The sequence below is a fragment of the Trachypithecus francoisi genome, unplaced genomic scaffold (genome assembly GCF_009764315.1).
Source record: "Trachypithecus francoisi isolate TF-2019V2 unplaced genomic scaffold, Tfra_2.0 Lachesis_group5, whole genome shotgun sequence".
Taxonomy (NCBI): Eukaryota; Metazoa; Chordata; class Mammalia; order Primates; family Cercopithecidae; genus Trachypithecus; species Trachypithecus francoisi.
In genome coordinates, this window is record NW_022681470.1 from 54,214,852 (window position 1) to 54,239,105 (window position 24,254).

A 24,254-nucleotide genomic window follows, 5' to 3' on the forward strand; every position below is an offset into this window, starting at 1 on the left:
ACTCTGAAAGGCATTAAAATTTTTTTGTAACTATCTTCTTTTAAGGAAAGTACTATACAATGTCCACTAGAGGGCACCCTTGTAATCTATAACTGATTTAAAACAAACATTTAATTATAATCAAATTTAACATTTTGGAAATTGGTATTATTTCAACAGAGAAACAAAAGAGAAAAATAACTTTCTTTCACATTAACAATATGGAGGGCATATTTTCCAAAGTGAACTCAAAGGATCAATTTTATAAATTATTGACATTAGTATTAATATAATTAGACTACATATATCCTTGGAACGCAGACTGCTAAAATGTGTTTTCATTTAGGCAGTATTTTTTTATGGACATGTGGTAAAAGAAGAACATTCACTTAACTTATTTCAAGAGAGTTTATCGCTTGAAGGTTTTTTTTTTTTTTTTTTGAGGCAGAGTTTGGCACCATCTCGGCTCACTGCAACCTCTGCCTCTCGGGTTCAAGTGATTCTCCTGTCTCAGCCTCCCCAGTAGCTGGAATTACAGGCATGCGCCGCCACACCTGGCTACTTTTGTATTTTTAGTAGAGATGGGGTTTCTCCATGTTGGCCAGGCTGATCTTGAACTCCCGAACTCAAGTGATCTGCCCGCCTTGGCCTCCCAAAGTGCTGGTATTACAGGCGTGAGTGACTGCACCTGGCCTAGCGCTTGAAGTTTTATAATGTTTTCTTACTACTTTAACGTTTCAGCTTGATAATAGTATTCTCAATACTGAGCCAAATCAAACAGTGATAAAAATAAAGATTGTCTTGCTTATCATGATTTGATCCAATTATTTGATTATTTTGTAAATGTTTATTTTACAAAATATTCTTTCCAATATTCTGCCCCACCCCCACCGCATGTAACAACTATTTTCTCTTTTTGATTTACAATCACTTTTTTTCTTGGTCAAAAGTAAGTGGTTACTTTCCTCTATAAACACTGAGTACACCATTTTTCTCCTGACCAGTAAGGCAAACTATTCAATAGACGGTATTTTTCCAAAGATCCCAACCAGTATACAGTTTTCCTAAATCTATTACATCTTCCGAACAAGAAACACTGTATTTAATTACATTCATTTTATTCCCAGAGTCCAATGAACTAATATGAAGAAAAGTGTTTCATAAATACAATACTATAAACCACACCCTACTAGTTGTAGACATCCCATCTTTTCTCATGCTTAAGAACTAAGTAATTTAAGACAACCTAAGATATTATCTTTGCTTATAAGTTTCACAGAAAATTTCATCTGTGGCATTTTAAAATATGACATTTATTATATATAAAAATAAACTATTTGGTTGCTCATATTTTTTTTAAAAATGTTAACATATTGAGATTTCTCTTAAGTGCCTATTCAATCAAAATATGGCTTTGAAATGCTTTACTTGTAAGTCTCTGCATGCATAAAAGTATATATGACTTCTGAGCATATTTTAAAATATAAAAGTATGTTACTCATCAACTATAAAATGAACTCATAGCTATTGTGCTATGTTCCACAAATCCATTAGAATGTTTTATAAACCACTAAATACATAAAGATTCAAAAAGACAAAAAGTTTCATTTTTAAGTGTGACATTACCTTGCATAATGAATAAAAATATAAAATCACAAGATTATATTTTATGGTTAAAGCATTCTTATTTGTGCATTCCAAAGATAACTATTTATATCTCAAACTATTAGTCTATATGTGATTATATTAAAAAAGTAAAATAAATGTCCACCAGTTTAATAGTGCTTGGTCTAACAGTAGAAATTATGACTGTTAAACATATTTCTATTTGTAAACACTGTATTTGGGTAAACATTCCAAGTGAGAGTATTTATCAACAAGCATACTGCTTTGTATCACACTGCAAATGAAAAATAACTTTCCACTCGTATTTTCTCATGCTGTTTTTACATAATTAACTGGAGAGGTTGAAAATCTAAAAAGATTGCTATTTGTCCCAGACATGAAATAGTTAAAAGTGGTGTGTGTGTGCGTGTGTGTGCACGCGCGCGCGCATGATCGTGTGCCAGAGTTTTAATAGGGCTTAACAACAAAAAGCTTCAGTCCCCCACTTTCCCTAGGTTTTGTTGTGGTGATTTTGCCTTGCTTAGGGCCATCCATCTGTTAATGGTGACTTGTAATACAGCTAAGCTCTCATGCTTGTTCAGTAGCATAGTTGAGGTGTCTGTGAGTCTCATGAAGACACACAGAAACATACACATTATAACTGCTAGACTAAGCCACGCATGGCTAATATGGAGCAATATCTCAGATATATATATATAAATTTTACATATTATTTAAAGAAATTTCTTATTCTTAGAAAAGAAAATGTTAATAAATGTTTACAAGTAAATATTTTAAAACATAATTTCAGATTATAGACTTATGTTATCTTATATTTTTTCACTAAGTCTCCAGTATTCTATTCTAAAATAAAACTGATGAAAGAAGGTAAGTACACAGGATTAAGACTGTTCTGCACCATGACCAGTGGTCGTATTCTCAATGGACTCACTGGCCCTGTTTTCAATAAAACCAGAGAAGGATCCTTTCCCTGGAGTCCTGTTAGGTTGGGGCTGCTGTTGGAACTGTCATCTTTACACAGAAGAGAAAAGGGTTGGGTTTTACAAATGTGGAGCCTAATTGGGAGATCTTCATGACTGTACCCTTGACATTTATTTAAGCCTCATCAACAAAACGGGAAATAGCCATACTAATTAGCACACCAGCACACAAATTACTATTTGTTGGAGGTGGACTATAGATTCACAATCTATTCCAAAGATAAGCTAAATACTGGAAAACAGGTTTAAAACACAATCTTAGAACTTTGTTCTTTTTCTTTTCTACAGCACACAGATTATAAAACTTCACAATGTTTTACTTTAAAATACATTCTTGGAATTCAAATGATCATAATCTCATTTTCATCTTTTGAAAAACAGATGAAAATAAAGTCTCTCACTGACAAGTCTAGCTGGAAACTGGAAATGTAAAGTTCTTTAGATAACTGAGATCCACTTCTGAAATGAATAATCAAATGGACTAGGAATGGGATGAGTGAAGACTATACTCAATTTTACTCACAATAAAATGACATACTTAAGGTCTTATAAACTTATAAATAAGATATTTATTGGTACAATAAGTTTCATATTTCTATTCAAGTCACATACTGGAATCTATGGTCATCCCTACTTAGAATGAAGATGGATAATTTTAGGAGTCCTAACTACTTTAGTGATTAGAGATTATTAGTGATCCTGGACTGTAACTACCAAGAGAGAAGTCAGATGGTGCCATTGCTACAAAGACCTGGAGCTCAAGATATATGATACAGTAACCATAAACAAATAGCTACCGATTATCAAGTACCAAGTATGTCGCAGATATTTTATATATGTTATCTATAATACCTACAGCATCCTGGGAAAATCATTTTTATTATTTTACAAATGTAAAAATTAAGGCTTAGGAATATTTTGTTTTGCTCAATGTTAAATCCTAGTATCTTTTTCAAAGTTAAGCTCTGTCTGGCTCTAAACTCCATATCCTTATTTCTAACTATCCCTCTTCCACAATCACTCCATCCAACACAAAGGCATGATGGTAGTGGTTAGATCCCTAAGTTCTAGAATCAGTCTGCCTGCTTTTGAATTCCTATTCTGCTATTTATTACTTGTAGAACTTTGGGCACATTTATTAATCTCCATTTGTTTCTAAATCTGTAAAATGGGGATAATAATTCTTGCTCTGACTGGATTGTTGGAAGTTTTAAATGAATCACGTAAATACAAACATACACAGACAGCCTCACTGTTATTACAAAACTGTCCATCTTCCCTATGTCCTCTGAGGCTGCTCTAGTGCATTTCTCTATTATTTCAACTCTACAAAAACTTAAGTTTGAAAAATAGTAATAAGAACAAGAAAATTGTCTAGATTACAAAATCACAAATGTCCCTGCAGAAATTTGCCTTTAGGCAATTAAATTCACCACATAACAAATCTTTTAAGAGAATTTGGATACTTGAGCCAGTTCTAACACAACAGTGATGCTACTTGTCAGTAGCCTTACAGTAGGAAGAAAAGAGTGTATCTTGTTTCCACTTGTACCTGTTTTCACCTTTTTTAATGAGGTTCAACAGCTAGTAAACTAAGCTGTCTTTGAGAGAGGTATTGATGAGACTGAGCATTTCAAATAATAAACAGCACAGAAGAGACTAAATGAAGAAAATCAAATTTCTGTCTTCCAGAACAAAAATCTTTGCCTCTGCTAGGTAATTCCACCAGAATGTGAGCTCTTGTGACGCTGAAAAGATTTGTGGATCCAAAATATCTACCCTGTTTCTTTGGAATGATTGGGTAATTCATAAGCAACTTTTTAAAAACCAAAACTTTGTGGATTATGAATCATGTAGCTGTGCTTTTCTCTTCATTTTGGCTGTGCAGGAAATAGGCCTTAACAGCTTCTTACTACATTTAACATTTTCCCTGCCTTAAAACTTACCTAATTTTTTTTTTAATTATACGTTAAGTTCTAGGGTACACGTGCATAACGTGCAGGTTTGTTACATATGTATACTTGTGCCATGTTGGTGTGCTGCACCCATCAACTCGTCAGCACCCATCAGCTCGTCATTTATATCAGGTATAACTCCCAATGCAATCCCTCCCCTCTCCCCCCTCCCCATGATAGGCCCCGATGTGTGATGTTCCCCTTCCTGAGTCCAAGTGATGTCATTGTTCAGTTCCCAAAACTTACCTAATTTTAATGCAGTATCTTTCTATGGTTCTTTGTTAAGACATGAAAGTATTTTTGGAAACAGGTAGAATATAAATGAATAGACATTAGTTTCTCTGGTATACATATTGATAACTAGACTTTGCCTTTAACCATATCCAAATATTTCTAGAAATATTACATATTTAGTTGAAAAGCTTAATATGCACAGATCCCAATATTATTATACTTGCAGAGTTGGGGTACAAGAATTTCTGGATTTGGTAATCATCATAAGACAGTATGACCATGGCTCTAGCATCAGCTTTCTGCCTCTTCCATAACATACTGTATTATATTTCAATTAAATCAATGGGGCTGGATTATATCCAGAAAAGCAAACCAAAGAAGCTTCTGCAATATCAGACTGCAAAGAAAAGGCAGCAGACTATGGCTGATGACTTTTGATTTCCTTGCCCAATGTGCAAATATAGTACCCTAAATTCATTTCCACTTGTAGCCGTTTTTGCTAGTGTAAGTGGCTCAATTCTCAGGAGAGAATTAAGGCAACATCAATCCATTAGGGTAGGCTGACCTTAAATTTATCAAACCCCAGATTTGTGGTACAAATTTCCAGCCTCTAGGCATTTAAAAATGCCGACTTGTTTTTGTTATTTTGCAAATATGACTTTTTGGCAAATAGCATTACAACAGTTCCCCCTTACCCATGGTGGATATGTTCCAAGACCCCCACAGGTGCCTGAAAGTGCAGTTAGTACCAAACCCTATACAAACTATGTTTTTTCCCATACATACATACCTATGATAAAGTTTCATTTATAAATGAGGCACAGTAAGAGATTAACAACAATAACTGATAATGAAAAAGAATACTTATAATAATACTCAGAACAGCATGTAATTTAAACTTTATGAATTGTTTATTTCTGGGATTTTTCATTTAATATGTTTTGACCACATTGACTGCAGGTAAATGAAACCTTGAAAAGCAAAATAGTGTAAAGCCATTAGAAACAGTAGACATCTTGTGAGATATTGTCACAGTCCTTAAAACCACTTCTCTGACAACTGCTTCCACTGTTCAACCCACTCACCCCTACTGCCCTTCCTGTGTCCTTGGTAACATGGTACTCTCCTTGCCTCTCTGGCTGGAGTTTATTGAACCAAAGATTAATGCCTGGTCCAAGCGAGCTGATTACATTCTTCCTTAAGAAATTGGAATCTAGAATTATCCATTTCTAGTGGCTGCTTCAACTGAGGGCCTTTAAAATCTGTGTCAAGGACACAGAGAAGCTGAGAAAGCCAGAATACAGAATGCACAATGAACAAATAAGCAGAAAGAACAGGCCAAGTATTAAAGAGGGAATGGGAGGGGAGGAGAGAAATGAAGGAACAGGGGAGGGGAAAGGGAGGAAGATAGAGAAAAGAAGAGGAAGAAGAAAAGGGACAGAGAGGGAGAGAGGGAGGGACAGAGGGACGGAGGGAGGGAGGGAGGGAGACAGACAGAGAGAGATGAGATGAGATAAGTAGCGTAGGGAGAGAAGCTGATATTCTTCCCTGATTACTTTTTCCATTTCCTAGTTCTAATCCTACCAGAAGCCTAGATATAATCCTGCAATTAGATGTCCTAAAAAATGCCTTTATCCTTATAATAAATGGCTTGATATTATTTTACCTAATTTGTGAGTTTGCTAACACTATTAAAACTAAATAATTAAAATCAAGGATTTGATGATAATTTCAATGTAAATGTACCCTGCTTTTTTATAAATAAACTGTTGGCCACCAATTGGCTATCATTTCAAAGCAGTAACAACTCAATATCAATTCAAAGAAGTAACATTAGTAATTCAAGATAGCATGGACTCTGGAAGCCTTGGGAAAAAAATGTTAAGGGTGAAATGTAGCAGAAAAAAATTGCCAGAAGGCCCAAAATTTAGCTCTTTGTTAAATACATATGTGAATCTAAAACTAAAAAATCAAATTTCATTTATAGAAAAAAATGCAAGCAAAATACTAAATTGTAATAGATATTAGTAGGTGAAAAATGATTGGGCATATGAACTCTTAAAAATCTTGCTATTAAGATATATACAATATAGGCTGGGCTCAGTGGTTCATGTCTGTAATCCCAGCACTTTAGGAGGCTGAGGAGGGTGGATCATGACATCAGGAGATGGAGACCATCCTGGCTAACATGGTGAAACCCCGTCTCTACTAAAAATACAAAAACAAAATTAGCCAGGCTTACTGGTGGGCGCCTGTGGTCCCAGCTACTTGGGAGGCTGAGGCAGGAGAATGGTGTGAACCCGGGAGGCTGAGCTTTCGGTGAGCCCAGATCGTGCTACTGAACTCCAGCTTGGGGGACAGAGCAAGACTCCGTCTCAGAGAAAAAAAAAAAAAAAGGTATATACAACACACAGATATATTTACCTATATATATAATGGGACACATAAAGAATAAAAAGAAACATATATACTGGGTATACACATTTCCTGAAACTCAGATATTTATCATTTGAAAATAAAAGATTGTTATTCAGATATTATCAACATTTGCATCACAATTCTAAACACGTAGGTTTAACAAATTCCTATACAGCAAGTAGGAAAATCATGCTAGAATTCTTAAAGAATAAGCCCTACTCCTCTCAATTCCTGTTATAGTTATTGCTGTCATGTCTACTGTAAACCATAAAATGCTAATGAATGCAGATAAATGAATTAATGATAATACATCGTAGCCCTGAAGACTTAGTATAAGTATACACTGAATGGAACCCATTATTCTATAAGGTTTTCCGTAACCTAATACAATTTTCTCTATCAGAATGTACAGTGTGAGGACTAGAGTTAATACTGTATTATATACTAGAAAATTACTAAGAGAATAGATTGTAGGTGTTCTTACTTTGCAAAAAAATAGGTAACTTTGAGATAATAGAGGTGTTAATTTGCTTGAGTGTAGTAATCATTTTGTTACGTATATGTATATCAAAACATCATGTTATACACATTAAATATATATAATAAAAAAGGAAATTGTCTCTAGAAGTTAACAGAAAACAAAAACAGAAATCAGTAATGTATTTTGTAATTACATTATCATAAAAATGCTATGCCATGTTAAAGGAAAGACTTTACAATTTTTTTTAGATCTACTTTACAGCATGGTGAATATAATTAACAATAGAGGACTGTACATTTCAAAATTGCTAAGAGAGCAAATTTCAAATGTTCTTACCAGAAAAAATGTTAAGTATTTGAGGTGATGGAAATGTTAACTAGCTTTATTTAATTATTCCACATTATATTAATGAATCATAACACTACTTTAGACCCTATAAATTTATATAATTATAACAGTCAACTTGTAATGAAAAATAAATTAATTAAAATATGAGGAGCTAATAATTGTCATAACATGAAACTGATATTTAGGAAATGTGTTTCTCCAATATAAATCTTTTTTTTATATATATCTTAAAGTATCCTATAGATAACAAAGATCTCATATTCTTTTTCACAGAAAATCTACTTGCCATGGTAAAGATAACCTAAATGCTCCAACATTAAGCCAGTAAACATTTTACAACAGTATTTGAGATGTTAAAGCTTGAAAACAGACAAGATTGTGCATATTAGTGGTGGGGAAAAAAACAACAGAAAAATCAATAGCAAATCCATCATTAGTTCACGCATTAATAAATGTTCTCCAGTTAACAGCAGTAACAAGAAAATGTTTCTGACTTCTGTAATAATTATTTTACTGAAGGGCTTATTCTAGAACAGACAATCACTATTGACTATCAGTATGCCACAATTATGGAATTTTAATGTGAAAATATCAGCTTAAAAAATAAATAAATCAGAAGGAAATACTCAGTATGTTACAAAAATAGTCCCATGAAGTCAGAGAATTTTTGTGTTTTACTTTTAAATATACCTGGTATCTAGAAAAGTGTCTGGCATATAGTGTTGATGAATGACTGAATTAATGGGATTTTTTTTTTCCTACAAAGGCCTGGAGTTTCAGTACAGCTTCACTATCCTTTCCCATTCTTAAAGACTGTTAAGGTTTGAATTTTGTCCTCTCAAAATCATGTTGAAATTTAATTGCCATTGTAATGGTATTAAGAAGTAGGACTTTTAAGAGGTGATTAGGCCATGAGGGTTCCACCCTCTTGGGTGGGATTAGTGCTGTTATAAAAGGGTGAGTTTGGCCCCCTCATCTCTCTTGCCTTTCTGCCTTCCACCATGGGATGACACAGCAAGAAGGGCCTCATAAGGTGCCAGTGCCTTGATCTTGGACTTTCCAGCCTCCAGAACTGTGAGAAATAAACTTCTGTTATTTACAAATTACCCGGTCCTCAGGTATTCTGGTACAGCAGCACAAAATGGGCTCCAAGACAAAGACCCATAGAAGCACTTTATGGCCATGTATACTTCTGTGGCGCCTGCCTAACCAGGAAAGCTAACTGAGCATCAGAGATGGGGTTTCACCTCCTTCTGCCACTGATCAGTTATGAGACTTATGGCAAGTCTTGTGACCATTCTAGCTATCAACTTTCTCATCTGCAAACCTTGGCAACTGTAAGAAATGAAGCTTTGCAGTCACTTCCAGTTCTGTAATTTTGTAGCTAGAGTCCACTCAAGAATTTTTTTTTTTTTTTTTTTTTTGAGATGGAGTCTCGCTCTGTCACCCAGGCTGGAGTGCTGTGGCCGGATCTCAGCTCACTGCAAGCTCCGCCTCCCGGGTTCACGCCATTCTCCTGTCTCAGCCTCCCGGGTAGCTGGGACTACAGGCGCCGCCACGTCGCCCGGCTAGTTTTTTGTATTTTTTAGTAGAGACGGGGTTTCACCGTGTTAGCCAGGATGGTCTCGATCTCCTGACCTCGTGATCCGCCCGTCTCGGCCTCCCAAAGTGCTGGGATTACAGGCTTGAGCCACCGCGCCCGGCCAAGAATTCTTTTTTGAAGCTAGTTTTCTAAGGCCATTTAGGATACGATTTGGTATATACCAATTTTGTTTAGTTAGAGCCTTCATAAATGCACTTCTGAAAAAAAAAACCAGAAACACTTATAGCTATGATTCTGAACACTCTGTCACTTGAGACAATATTTTAAGTAGCATATAAAAAGAAGCTTTAAATATTTATAGCAGATAAAATAATCTAACTTTAGAAAAGAATAGAATTATAGTACAGTAGTTCAGATTTTAATTTCTATAGACTTATTTTAATGGCCAAATACCCATGTACAAGATTGATTTTATTTTTGTAGTAAAGGAACCCTCTGATTTCCAGTTTATCATCAAGATATCCACATTCTATAAGAATCACACATTCAATTGTCTTTTCCCTCACTGGACTATGAGATCTATGACGACATGGGCTAACAAAGCATGTGGAGACTGATATCTGAAACATTTGACTCTCAATCCCCTTGTAGCCTTCTCAGATTCCACCTACTCCTCCCCTTGACCAATACTGCAGGTTTTCTTATAAATGGATCCAAATTGTAACTAAATAATGTATTGGAATTATATACTTTGAGAATGTGGAGGAATGAAGGGTAAATAACCTTACTTACCTGAGCAAGCTTACGCTTTTCTGAGTTTCCTCCCTTTTCATTGTGTAATTTGTAAACTGGTGTATATTGTACAGAAGTAGAACAGGTCCCATAATCTTCATCATTTTCCTATACATGAAAAAATATACCGGCAATAATTGTAAAGCACTCCTTTTATTACTAACGTCTTAGATTAATAAACAAAGTATCTGATACACATACAAGTAGAAAAATAACACTTCAGCTTTAAGTGTAAAGAATCTAAGAAGAAAATGCATTTTTCTATAATCAAAATTAATAAATTTAATTTAATAAGGTTAATGATCAATGATCTTAATTATATTAGAAATTTAATTTAATAAAAATAATTTAAAATCTTAGATTACTTTGAATAATCTGAATAAAATTTATATAAAGATAATTTTCTATCACTACACTGGAAGTTTTAAGTAGTATGTTTTCTCCAAAGGTAAAAATTCAGAACATAACAACTGATAATAAAATCTGCAAAGATATAAAATAAAATCAACACACATATACACATATTTACATATCTGCAATATTCATAGCTTAAATACATACATAACCTTTTGTAAATTAAGAACATTCTTCATTTTAAAGTAATACTATTAGAATGAGACTATCAAAACAAATGATGGCGTTCCTGGATTACTTCTACACAAAAGATATCTTTAAAAAAAATCTTAGCATAAAGCAAGAACTTCAATTGTGATATCAAGGCAATTAACTTGATGAAAACATACATCCTGTTAAAGCATCTTTGAAGATTTCCATAGTTCTGTGATAAAATATGCAAACAGTAAAGAGATTATTCAGTGAATGCATACAGAATAGCAGATAGTTGCCAGAGGGCTTGTTATAAAAAACATTCTTGAACAAAGGGCTAAGCATATTTCAAAAATCATTAAAAACATAAATTTCTAATTGGTAAAGTATAAACTTCAAATTAATACAAGAATCAAGGTAAAAAGGAAAAAACATGAATATGACATACCTTGTGTTTTAGTTTACTCTTCACTTCCTTTAGTCCCAACTTTGCATGATTTTTTGCCTAGAAAATGATAATAAATGTGCCTGGCTCAGGATGGTTCTATTACCATTTAAAGAATAAGTATACAAGACCACATCTAATGACAATTACTAACTATTCATATGATTTAGAAAAAGAATAGATTATAATCTAACACTCTTTTCAGGGATACACATTATCACTTACTATTTTATTACACCTAAATCAGTTGGTAAAACCATTAGTCTCTTCTTTGTATACAAGTATCATATGAAGGCTAACATTTAGCCTATGTTGTTTCCTAAACTATTAAGAACAGGAAAGGAATAAACCAGATTACTAATGTTAAAACTGTAACAAACTGGAGGAACAGAGAAAGTACATCCCAGCAGCAAGTTATTTGGGCAGATGTTTAACTTGAAGAAACTTTGGCAATTTTACAAAGCTTTATTAAGGGCTTTTACAGACAGACATAGAATTTTATTAGCAGAGCCATCTTAATGGAATGGTATTTCATATATAGTTTTTCTGGTAAAAATTAAAAGTCATTTAAAAATTTAAAGCTATCCTCATGTTTCACATGGAATCTGGCCACAGCATTTGAGTTTCTCACATCCTGCTGTGATTCCTGTGGGGTATAACTTAACTAAAGGCAACTGGGGGCTTTCATGAAAGCCCTAGCCTTTGTTCCACTAGAAATTCCTACTCACAGTGGCCAAGGTGAAAAAGAAGAGAAAAGGAATTCATATTTATTTTGTTTCCTAAATATATGACTGTGTGCTGGGTGCTTAGCATGCATTATCTTAGGTAGTTATCACAACAATTCTGTAAGATTAGTACTACTATAATCACATTTTAAAATAAGGAGAGTGACTCAGGGAGACTGTAATCTAGCTAACTATCCTCTAATCCACTTGATCACACTAATCTTTTCAGATGCTCTTTAGTATACAGAGTTGAAGCTACTAGTGTCAGTCTTTTCCATGGTTCTATAATTCCATAGTGCACCGATTCATTTAAATAATTGTTGTCCTATGTCCTTCTCTGACTTCCTTCAGATTACCTGATGGGATATAGGTTCTCTCTATCCTTTTCAACTTAACAGTTTGAAGCTTAACAAAATGCATGTATTCTCCAGGGAAATGCTCCAAGCAAATGGCTTTGGTAATAATTTAAAATTGAGACCTAACAAGAAAGATGACTTTGAAAACTGCTTAGCCAAATAAAATATGAATTCCACTTTGCTGTTATTCTTAAATTTATATACGTGTGTATGATAACTCTAGTTTTCTTTATGACCCCTATCAGCATAGAAAAACATATGCATGAAAAGCATAGGAAAAAATTGTAACCATAAAAATAAGTATAAAAATGTTATAAGAACAGGACGGAATATTATTTGCTTTGACAAACACATATTCAGTATTTCTGTAGTATGTTCAAAGTGCAGAGCAAAGTGATAGGAAAACAAATATAAAAGTAGGGACAGTATCTCTTACTGTACCTTCATGCTCTGCTATAACTCCAATGATGAGCATAAGGCTTAGTTCATGATAGGCACTCAAATAATTTGTGAATAAATGAGATAGAGGTAAAAACATGATTCCTACTTTTGAAAAATTTATTACCTATAGAAAACCAAGGTAAGTAAATTTCGTTTTACCACACAACAGAAATTGGGAGTTTATTCATAGCAATTTGTGGTAAAAGAAGGAATTTCAGAGTACAGATATCAGAAAATAAGCAGTCTGGAAAGATCAGTTTTAGATACAACTACAAAGGTCACAAAATGACTGACTTACCTGCCCCAAACTTCTTGATTCAGGGATGATATGATCACAAGATAAACGATAAAAGTGATTAGGTATATTCTAAAGACCTTAATTCACCTGAAATTAATTAATTTAGGGAATAATTCACCAGAGTAGAATTTTTTTTTTTCTGAGACAGAGTCTCATTTTGTGGCCCAGGCTGGAGTGCAGTGGTGCAATCTTGGCTCACTGCAACCTCCACCTCCCAGGCTCCAACAATTCTCCTGCCTCAGTGTCTCAAGTAGCTGGGACCACAGGCACATGCCACCACACCTGGATAATTTTTGTATTTTCAACAGATAGGCGGTTTCATCATGTTGGCCAGGCTGGTCTCAAACTCCTGACCTCAAGCGATCCACCGGCCTTGGCCTCCCGGTGCTGGGATTACAGGCGTGAGTCACAGCGCCCAACCCAAATAACAGAATTTTTAATTTGAAAATATTTTACTTCCTTGCAGAGAAGGGTTCAAAATAAAATACTCCACTGATTAGAAGGATAAATTTTAAAATAATGAATAGGGTTTTGAATGTTTGCTTCATTGCTGTGCTTTTGTGAAAAATATGAGGGAAATTAAGGCAAGACACATATTTGGTAAAACAATACAACTTCTCTAAGACTAAAAAAAAAAAAAACCCTCAAATACCTGCTCTAGAAGAAAATGAAGGGCTATTGACTGTGAAACTATTTTTAGAATGTTAAATGAATATGAGAAACAAGGATCAACATTCCTTTGCTTTTTCACATGGTAGTTGTGTGCTATTTCAGTGTGACAAAAATCTCTTCAAAAACTGCACTTAAACCACCAGAGAGGTTTCCTAGGAAAGCCATAGAACAATGAAACAAAAGGCAGAGGCTGAAGTTTCTAAGGCAAAATGATAACCTTGTCTTACTTTGGCTTTATGGTTAGGGTTCAAATAACTATAATTTTGGGACTGTATTTTTTAATCAATTCTATAGATTAGCTTCCCTACTATAAAATTTAGTATTTGAATGGAATTTTTAAACAGAAAGGGTGGCCACATTCATATCACAATTTTCAGTCAAGGAATAACAGAAGTTCTAAATTTTTATTAAAATATACTATTTTATTATTAATTCAACCACATCAATTCATTTACTGAGAAAAGCTTTTGAAGACAAATTCTTACAAAATCAAAACTATTGCCTTAAATATTTTTAGAAATATAAAATATATGACCTATTGAATTTTTAAAAATTTATTGAACACAACCCACTAGCTTCCCTCCTGAGAAGTTACTAGACTAGTATCAAGACAGAAATGTACATAGACAAAACAAGTGTTGAAACAGAAGGTCCTACAGATACAAAAATACGTATATAAACATTTTTGTGAAGGGTTGAGAAGACAAAAATATGTATATAAACTTTTTTTGTGTAGGGTTCAGAAAAATTTTTTCAGGGGGAATAATGTCTGAACTAAGTCCTATAAAATGAACTGGTGTTTTCTAGGTGGATAAAGGCCAAGAAACTGACATTCCAATTAATAGGAATGGCTTGAGCAAGAATCAAAGGGCAGAGGAGAATATCTTATATTCATGAAATGAGGAGTAGCTAAGTATCTTCAGAGATATGGAAGGTTCTGAGGAGTAGGGGGAAAAGAAACTAGACATGAAGGGTTGGGTTTTGAAGGGTCTTAATTGTCATATTGAAGAGTTTTTTTACTTATCATTTGTTGTTTATTATTCTTACTATTATTTCCGTTTTGTTTTCTATGAGTCTTAGAGCAGGGGTGTCCAATCTTTTGGCTTTCTTGGGCCATATTAGAGGAAGAAGAATTGTCTTGGGCTACACATAAAATACACCAACATTAACAAAAGCTGATAAGCTAAAAAAAAAAAAAAAAAAAAAAGAAGAAGAAGAAGAAGAAAATTACAAGAGAAATCTCATAATGTTTTAAGAAAGTTTAAGAATTTCTGTTGGGGCTGGGTACAGTGGCTCACACCTGTAATCCCAGCACTTTTGAGAGGTTGAGGCAGGCAGATGACTTGAGGTCAGGAGTTTGAGACCAGCCTGGCCAACATGATGAAACCCCATTTCTACTAGGAATACAAAAATTAGCCAGGCGTGGTGATGGGTGCCTATAATCCTAGCTACTTGGGAGGCTGAGGCAGGAGAATCGCGTGAACCTGGAAGGCCGAGATTACAGTGAGCAGAGATCGTGCCACTGCACTCCAGCCTGGGTGACAGAGTGAGAATATGTCTCAAAAAAAAAAAAAGAGAATTTGTATTGGGCCACATTCAAAGCTATTCTAGGTCGCATGCAGACCACAGGCCATGGGTTGGACAAGCTTGCCTTACTTAGAGACTCACTGAAGAATGTTAATAGACGGTAAATGCATCTTTGAGGGAAAAGACCTTGCCACATTTTTCTTTTTTTTTTTTTTCCTACTTGAGCCACAAGTACACAGCAAGAATGTAAAATGTTGTTAAATGAAATAATGACATTTTACAAAATGGCACCCCATCATGAACTGTTTCAATTTACTGCACAACTTTGCTGATAGCTTTGAAATAAAATGAGAACCATTTTTAGATTATATAAAAGAAACTACCCTCTGCATGCAATGTTATAATTTTAGCAATTGAATTTTCTTTGGTCAATATTAATCCTAAAATTTTTAGGTTAATTTAAAAGAAAAATAGAAAATATTCAGAATTTACATATCTATCATCTAGGAAAATGTTATATAATTTCATAAATAGGATTTTTAAATATCAAAAAAACTTACAAATTTATATGCTGTCCGTACAGCAGGGGTTGCTTTGGTCATTGCTGTGTTGAACAGTGCACCTCCTTTCTGCAAAAGAAAAACAGAAACATATTTCCAAAACGTTTGGCCAAAATGTCCTGAAAACAAAGTATTATAGTAAGTTGCATAAAAAAAGAGCTTTACTCACAACTTAAAGACATACACAAATTATTTCATGTTCAGTGTTTTCAAGTTTCTATGTGCTATAATAATTTCAAACAAAATGTACACTTTCCACTTTATTCTTTAGTTGATCTAATACATCACTTAAAAATCATTTGTTCCTTGAAGGTTAGGTAGACTTGAGCAATATGACTAGTAATTTGAATATATTTAAAGCTTAATAAGAAAGAAATACAAGTTTATCAGCTGTTTTTATATTGGGCAAATAAAGTCTCAGTCCATCAGAGAAAGCTTCATATTTAAAAATCATATTAACAAAACTACATTACCACAAATTATAAAATTGCCATCAAATAATACTAACCCACCTAATTTCTTCTTCTAGAAAATAATATAAGAAAAACGAGATTTGGCAGGAAAATCTTGCTTTTCAAAAAGAGCCATTTATCTTTGGACCAAAACTTTCCATTTAAAAATTATCTTAATGAGTATCAACAAACTATAAACATAAAATAAGAATATTTAAAATATGACAAAATATACAAATATTTCAAATAAACAGCATAAGTTTAAACAGCATACTTTTGCTGAACATTTCTCCATTTATATTAGAGTAAAAGAATAACATTTGAAAGTTTATGATTACCTTGACTGTGTGCACCCATTGTTGATATGACCTCGGGTTCCCTGGAATATATAAAAATGAAATGCCAGGAATGGTTGTTCAAAAATAAATCTGTAAACCAAAATTTATCAAGAACCAGTACTTGTACAATTTTTAGTAGGCAAATTTTATATGCACTGTTGTAAAAAAAGCAATAAAAGCAATGGCATCATAAGAACTAATAAATTGCCCTAATTCTTAGGAATAGAGTAATTAGCAATTTTAGGAATAACAGAGAATCACTTTTTCTTCATCCATATATGAAACCTAACAGTGTTCTTTCACTTTAATATTAGCCTCAGAGGAGAAAATATAACCAACCTCTCTTTTGAAATCCAAAGTTCTTATGTTTTTCTTTTTTTTTTTTTTCTTTTTTCTTTTTTATTTTTATTATACTTTAAGTTCTAGGGTACATGTGCATAACATTTATATATATGTATAACTCAAATTTCTTATGTTTTTCAAACTGACTTTTCAATGTTTAATATCTATGTTGTTTTGTAAACTTTGCCTCCTTTACACAATTAGGTTTATTTTAAAATATTTCATGTACATAGAGAACTTTTAAAAAACTAGAAGAAATTTAGAAGTGCAAAAAACCTTGGCAACAAAAAGACATTCTTCCACAACTGCTAAATATTAACAGAGATTAGTAGCTAACTTTAGTTTAATGTAAGCTTGCAGTTTTAGTTTTGAAAATATCCTCTAGTTGTAAATCTGTAAGTTAGAAAACTATTACCCAAGGAAATGTGAAGCAAATGCAGCTTTTAGGTTATAGGTTGTCATGATTATGAAAAAGCTCAAGTGCTAAAAAAACGTAGTTCTAATAATATCTGGCGATTAACATATCTGGTTCCAAATTGATAAATACTTTAGTCAATAAGATGATATCAGAAGGTAAAAAAAGAAATACATATACAACTTATCTAATCTTTCCCATCAACTGATCTCAGTTAGATTTCAGCTACCTTCTTGTTTAAAAACTTAAATACTCCCTTAGTCACAGGGGTAAAAAGTCACAATAAAGAAACAAAATTCCAGGTCTGTTGTAGTGGCTTCCACCTATAGTGCCAGCTACTTGAAAGGCTGTGGCTGGGGCACTGTTTGAGCCCAGGAGTTCAAGGTTGCAGTGTGCTAAGATTATGCCACTGCACTCCAGCCTGGGAGACAGGGCAAGACTCTTATCTCTCTCTCTCTTTTTTTTTAAGTCCCAATGGCTACTCAGACACTACCCAGTACAAAGAACCCCTAAAACATACGGTTCTCCTCTACTTTGTGGCTGTGGATTTTAAAAGATGTATCACCTTGCTCTTATGAAATAGAGGCAAAATGATCTCAGTCCCAAAATTTCATTCTAGCTGTTATCTTTGCATCTCTGATCAACATCAGGCAAGAACTGTCCAGCTCTGGATTCACTTCTATATTTAAAATCTTACTCTAATTTAAAAGAAATCTCAAGAAACAATTTTTATTCTGAAAAACATCTCTGACTACTCAGAACACAGCACTGCACCTTTTCTGGAGGATGAAATATGACGACAAACTTTTTTTTTTCACATTATTTAACTTGTGAAATAACTATAGCAAAATGTAACTACCTAAAATAACCTCTGTAAAAATAAGTTGTACTGTTTAAAAGGTATGAGTTTCAGGTGATATTTGGTTTGACCAAACTTTTAAAAGTATATTTCCCTTGTAAAATAGTAAAACATTCCAAGTTATCCTACCAACTTATTTCTCAGAGATGTTTTTAAACAACAAAATAAACCGCAGATCTTTACTCATCCAGATTATTCATATATGTTTATTTCTGCATTTAAAAAGCTCTCATATACTTATTACTTATTAAAAGTTCATATAATTATTACTTCTGTACTAAAAATGGTTGAGTGGAAATCACATATTTAAGACTTTGTTATTATTCACAGTATTCTGGAAAGTGTTTTAATTGTTTTCCCAAAATGAATGTAAGAAAGTGGAAGAAGAAACACCAGTTTAGCATTCTGTAACCTTTGTCAATTCAGAAAACAATTTTTTAAAACCTCTGAACCACAAAGAAACTAGCTATCATAAAAGTTTCAAACCATTGTAGAAAGGTTAGGGTCTTATTTAGAACTATGAGGAATAAAAAAGCTAATTTTCAGCTCTGTACAAGTCATCGCATGTTTTTATCTACATTATTTGAACTGCATTTTTCTACTGTAGAATAGGCAAACAGTGCCATAAGTGGTCAGTTCAATGAGAAGGAAGTGGGCTTTGAAGTCCAATGGACCTTTGGAGCTCAGGCCTACTCTATCCTTGTGAAGCATGTTTAGGAGAAGGCCCTTAACTTGGCTGAGCATCAGCTTCTTCATTCATCAAATAAGCATAATAGTCATTGCCCTTCAGGATTATTGTGAGGATGAAAGATAATGTTAAACAACGTTTGGTATGGTACATAGTATATTGAAGAAATATCATAAATGATCATTATTACTATAAATAATTTGCCAAAACAGAAAACTGAGGTTCTATGATGACATATTATTCACTCATGTTCTCAAGGCTGGCAACTGAAAAAGAATAATAATCTAGGATTTTAATTCCCGGCTCATTATTCCTTCAACTCTGAAAAACTACCTCTAAGACTGCTAAGTAAAATATGATTAAAACTTAAGTTACACAGAGTTTCCTCTATATCACACCCAAGGCAAATATATTTGAAAGGGAAAGGGACTGCTCAAGGCTAATACCCTGAAAAAGAAGGTTAATAGAGAGAATTACCAGTAATAATCTAAAATTTCATAGTATAGGGGCAAGGAAGTCCCTTGCTTCGATGTTAGGAAAATATGGTACAATTTAGGTAGATTCCTATTTTAAAAGTTTTAAGGGCTAATTGTGCCTTTAAATTTCAGTGCTTTTATGATTTAAGATTCCTATTTCCACAATATTTATGAGAAAAGCACATTATTCTTTAGTATTATTAGAAAAAAGCTGTTGTTCTTCTAAAAATTAATTTGAATGCCAAAGAAATCCCTCAGAATCCTTCTTTTAAAATAACTGGATTATGGCAATAATATGCATTACTGAGGAAATCCTTAACATTATTTTTGTTAATAAAACAAGTGATTTTCTCACACTCAAGGACAAAGTATCTATTTCTCACTTATGCCAAGACTTTCTCTTCAAATGTACTTGCTTAAATTTCAGCAATTTGTACTTATTTATCTCAAAACATAAATTGGTCTAAATTGTTCAACAAGGCCAGAAAAATGCCATTAAAACTGGTATTACCTACCACTTCCTTCAAATTCCTTTGATACCTTAGTAAAACTAAATAAGAACGGAAAAATAAATAAAAGAACAAATAAAAGACTCATCAGATTATATGTGTAAACTAAGGAAGAAACACATGCTAGTGATGGAGAGTAACCACACACTCCTCATAAAATGAATCTGAAAACGTTTCTCCTTTTTAAAGTTAACTTGGTGTAAATTTAAAAACTAGTTTTCTTTTAAATGAAAAAAATATTTAAAGAAAGAATATGTTCTTAACTACTCAATATTCTTTACCTGCTTTTTCACAGACCAACACTATGTTTACTTAAATGCATCCTTTGTTCTACTCCTATCCTGTTTTATTACCTTTTAAACTCCATGATTTTTCTTCCCTTTACACATTCCTTTTAAGTTAGGTTAAAATTTTCCTTTTTAGTTAAAGTCGAAGATGTTGCAAGGGTCTCATGAAAGAATAAGGTGTGACATGGATTTCCTTAATAGTCCTGATGAGGGCTCACAGGTCAGAGGGAGGTTTTAAAAACATGCATGCATTCACAGATTCTGTAACCATACACTTGTAGATTCAAATGTGAATCTAGATGTTCCTTATCTGATTGTCCTGCACTGTATATTTTTAATCAGAGCCACAATAATGATAAAGCTCCATCATATTCATATTCATTTTATCATAACCATCGGCATTAACAAAAATAGTGTATAAACGACTATTGCAATGATAAAGAGGAGAAAATATATGTTTCCCTGAAATTTCCTAGTTATTTTTGCTTAAAGGAACATAATTTTTTCTTAGTTTTAATGTTAATTTCTGCCACAGTGGTCTTTCTAGGACTTTATGTACAAAAAAATCTACAAGAAATTCAAAAGAGATGAGAATTTTGCTTTGATTCAATCAGAGTAGGAAAGGGTTAAGTATTACTCTTGTTTACTGAATGTTTTTGCATTAAGAAAATCTACTATAAAAAACAAGATATCTTTGAAGTCAGATAGACACATGTGGAATTGAGACTCTGGCCACTACTGGTTGTGTGACCTTGAGTGAATTATTGAGCTGAATACTCAATAAAAATGAGGTAATGAAAGTATCTCCTTGGGTTTTGTGAGGATTAAATGAGATAATATTTGTAGAGCTCTTGGGAGAGTTTCTGCCACATATTAGTGCTCAATAAATATAAGCAATTATTATATTACTATTATCAGGAGAGAAACAACAATGTGAGATCAGTTTACTTCTTTGAAGCATAGGTTAATTTCATGACATCAACATATTCTTCTTTCTCACAAGGGTAGTGTGAATGACAAATGTTTGGAACTGACCTCTAGGAACCATTTTGTAAAGACACACACACACACACACACACCCCTAGCTAGATGGAGATCTTCTTATTAATAGAACACTAGTAGAACTAGTTACTACTAGTTAATTACTACTAGTAGTAATTAATAGAACATTAGTAGAACACTGCAAATTTTTATTATATTAGTCATCTTTTTATTTCAAATTCTAACACATTTGAGTTTATTTTCATCTACAAAAAAAGTCTATGTATCTATAACATAACATAGAATAATTTAAAAATAATGCTTGATAGGCACAAATTTCTAAGGAACTTTCTTGTTGTACTCACTGGAATTAATATTTGTCAACTTAGGCTTTCCTTTTAGATAAGTACTGGCTCTCTCAAATTAAAAGAAGAGTTCAAAACCTTTTCATTTTAATAAAGAACAACAAAGTAGTGGGCATTAAGTTGTATTGAAAATGTAGCAGTTTCTAAGTCAGATACTAATTGGTAATCATATTCTCCTAATCTTTTTTAAACAATAAGGCTTTTCGTGAAAAATTTTAGTGGGCCCTCCCACCAGAAAAGTCACCTATCTATACTCTATTACAGAGGTACCTGGACCAATGGTTAAGATTACAGAATTTAACCGTACAAAAGGATCATAGTTCTAGCCTCTTATTGTCACAAAATGTCATCTTCAATTCTATAAAAGCTACTAGCCCCACGGGTCATAAAGATAATGAGACAGCAGTTATGTAAATACTGAAGAGATGCCTCAAGCAACTTGTCCATGAGCTGACAATATTTTGCTTGTCTGAATTGAGAAGTAAAAAAGTCTTATTTTAACACAAAAGTTCCATTGAAGCTAAATTTTTACCCATGAACTGAGGGAAGCAAGGAGCTGAATGATTCCACATTCAGCTTCCTTGCTGAGTCAAGCAAACTAACTTCTACCCAAGCTAAATGCTTTCAATGAAATGCTATACTTATATCAGATAAAGTTCCACAACTACTGAGTTCATTTGTACCTCCTTTAATGAACCAATTATCTCAATGGTTTCTATATTTTCATGATGGGAAAATGAATCTTAAAAATAACGTTAAATTTTGTGGAATGTGTAGAGGAGCACCTACTACGTTTTGTCTTTTCATGTTTCATTTCTCAATTCCAGCATCTATTTATTTACACGTAGACTGAAATTTTTTCTCCTCAAAACAAACAAACAAAGAAGTTCTAAAAATTGCTATTATACCAGGTCAAAAATTAACACACTAAGATATAGAATACAGGGATTTTTGTTTATTTAGTACACCTAATATTTATAACAGTGCCTAATACATTGTAAGCACTCAGCAAATACTCAGTGAATGAACAGGACATTTCAAGGACTCAAGCAAAATGCTCTGCAAGTCAAGACTATACACCACAGCAATCATGCAAAAATATCAGTTTGTAAATTATTAATTGCCTAGATAATTATAACATTATTTGAACATTTACACTAGAAGGATTAATTGTATTTATGGAACAGTAAACTGGAAACTTTCCTAATGCTGCAGTGATCTATAAAGTAAAAAAGGTAAAGATATCTAGATAATAATATAGTTACTTAAATATGTAGAAAGAATTTTGGTGTTCAAACCTTTCTTTTTGGATTGCATTACCAATCGTAACTTCAGTTCTTAAATTCGTACTCAGTAATAACCATCACTAGTAGTTTTCTAGCAGAGAATACTACTATTCGGAAGGAAAGACAGGAAGATACGAATTGACTGGATTTCTGTATTACTGATTTCCATCAATATTAAGAGATTATCCAAGCCAACAGCTACCAATTCATGAAGCCAACTTAATGCCTTGAGTAACAGATATCAGGCAAAATAAGCTAATACCATATCTTTTATAAGATGAAAAAAATGTATTTAAGACATTACATATTTAGGAGAAAATAATTAGTTGTTCATGAAATAGGTTTTATCAGACACAAGTGCAAAGACTGAGATAACTGTTATTGAGAAAATGGATAATCATATTGTAACTTGTCTTTACCTCCACAAAAGCCACCTGAAGTGATCTCTTCTTCAAATACATCAGAGAAACCCCTTCCTGCATTTAGTTTTGCCAGTCGACCATCGATAAACTAAAATTAAAAAGTGTCAAATAAAATGTATCAAATAAAATGTTATCCAATAGAATGTTAATTTTACATTTATTTTATGAGGTTAGATTTTTACTTACATCAAAAACATTAATAATAGACTTGTATAAATTACACATATATGGTGTATATATACACACACGAAAATTCTCAAACAATGGAAAGAACAGGTGCTCAATAAAGTTGCTAATTAATTAAATCGCAAATGTACAGCAAAGACTCTAAATCTAACTTATTAGTAAAAAATAGCAAAGTGCAGTAGTAAAGGTCATAGGCTCTGGATAGGTTGCTCAATGTACAATCTCTGCAGAGGGGTTTGTACAAAGGTACTATTGCCTTGCCAAGTCATTTACCCAAGGGGCACTGTCTTCCCCAGCCAGGCCTATTTTCCCAGTACCTGCCTCATGGTGTTGCTGCAAACAACAAATTAGATTAACCTAGGAAATGTGACACAGCAAGTATCTGTGAGATACTAGACATTACCTTTTTTCAGCTTATTAACTTCATTCAGTAAAACACTACTTGTCTAAACTATTATATCTAATGTATAATAGAGCACCAAATAATTTCAACCATCTACAATAAAATCAATACAACTTTCATAGTTCCTGGCATACGTGCTCACTGAATGATAAGAATTATGATTAGTAAGTTAAATACAGTTGAGGTACATGCATATTGACTTGATATGCATGAGGTTATTTTAGGCGATATTTTTCAGCATTCTTAAAAAAGAGTTTGGAAGAGTGGGAAACTGAAACTATCAAAAGCACCTGAAGATCATTTTCAAAGTGCAGAAATC

General features: G+C 33.2%; 1 protein-coding gene across 9 annotated transcripts in view; it reads right to left on the reverse strand.

Moving 5' to 3' along the window:
• DENND1B (DENN domain containing 1B) overlaps positions 1 to 24,254 on the reverse strand; it is a 291,773-nt gene that overhangs the window by 22,366 nt on the left and 245,153 nt on the right. For 8 of the 9 annotated variants that reach the window (XM_033200326.1, XM_033200323.1, XM_033200324.1 and 5 more), the window contains 5 exons: positions 23,344 to 23,434; positions 16,717 to 16,757; positions 15,927 to 15,995; positions 11,351 to 11,407; positions 10,357 to 10,464 (listed from right to left, as the gene is read on the reverse strand). In XM_033200326.1, coding sequence (XP_033056217.1) covers positions 10,357 to 10,464; positions 11,351 to 11,407; positions 15,927 to 15,995; positions 16,717 to 16,757; positions 23,344 to 23,434 — 366 coding nt within the window. Of the gene's footprint in view, positions 1 to 10,356; positions 10,465 to 11,350; positions 11,408 to 15,926; positions 15,996 to 16,716; positions 16,758 to 23,302; positions 23,435 to 24,254 lie in introns of those variants that run through there. The other variant, XM_033200331.1, reaches the window with a different exon arrangement.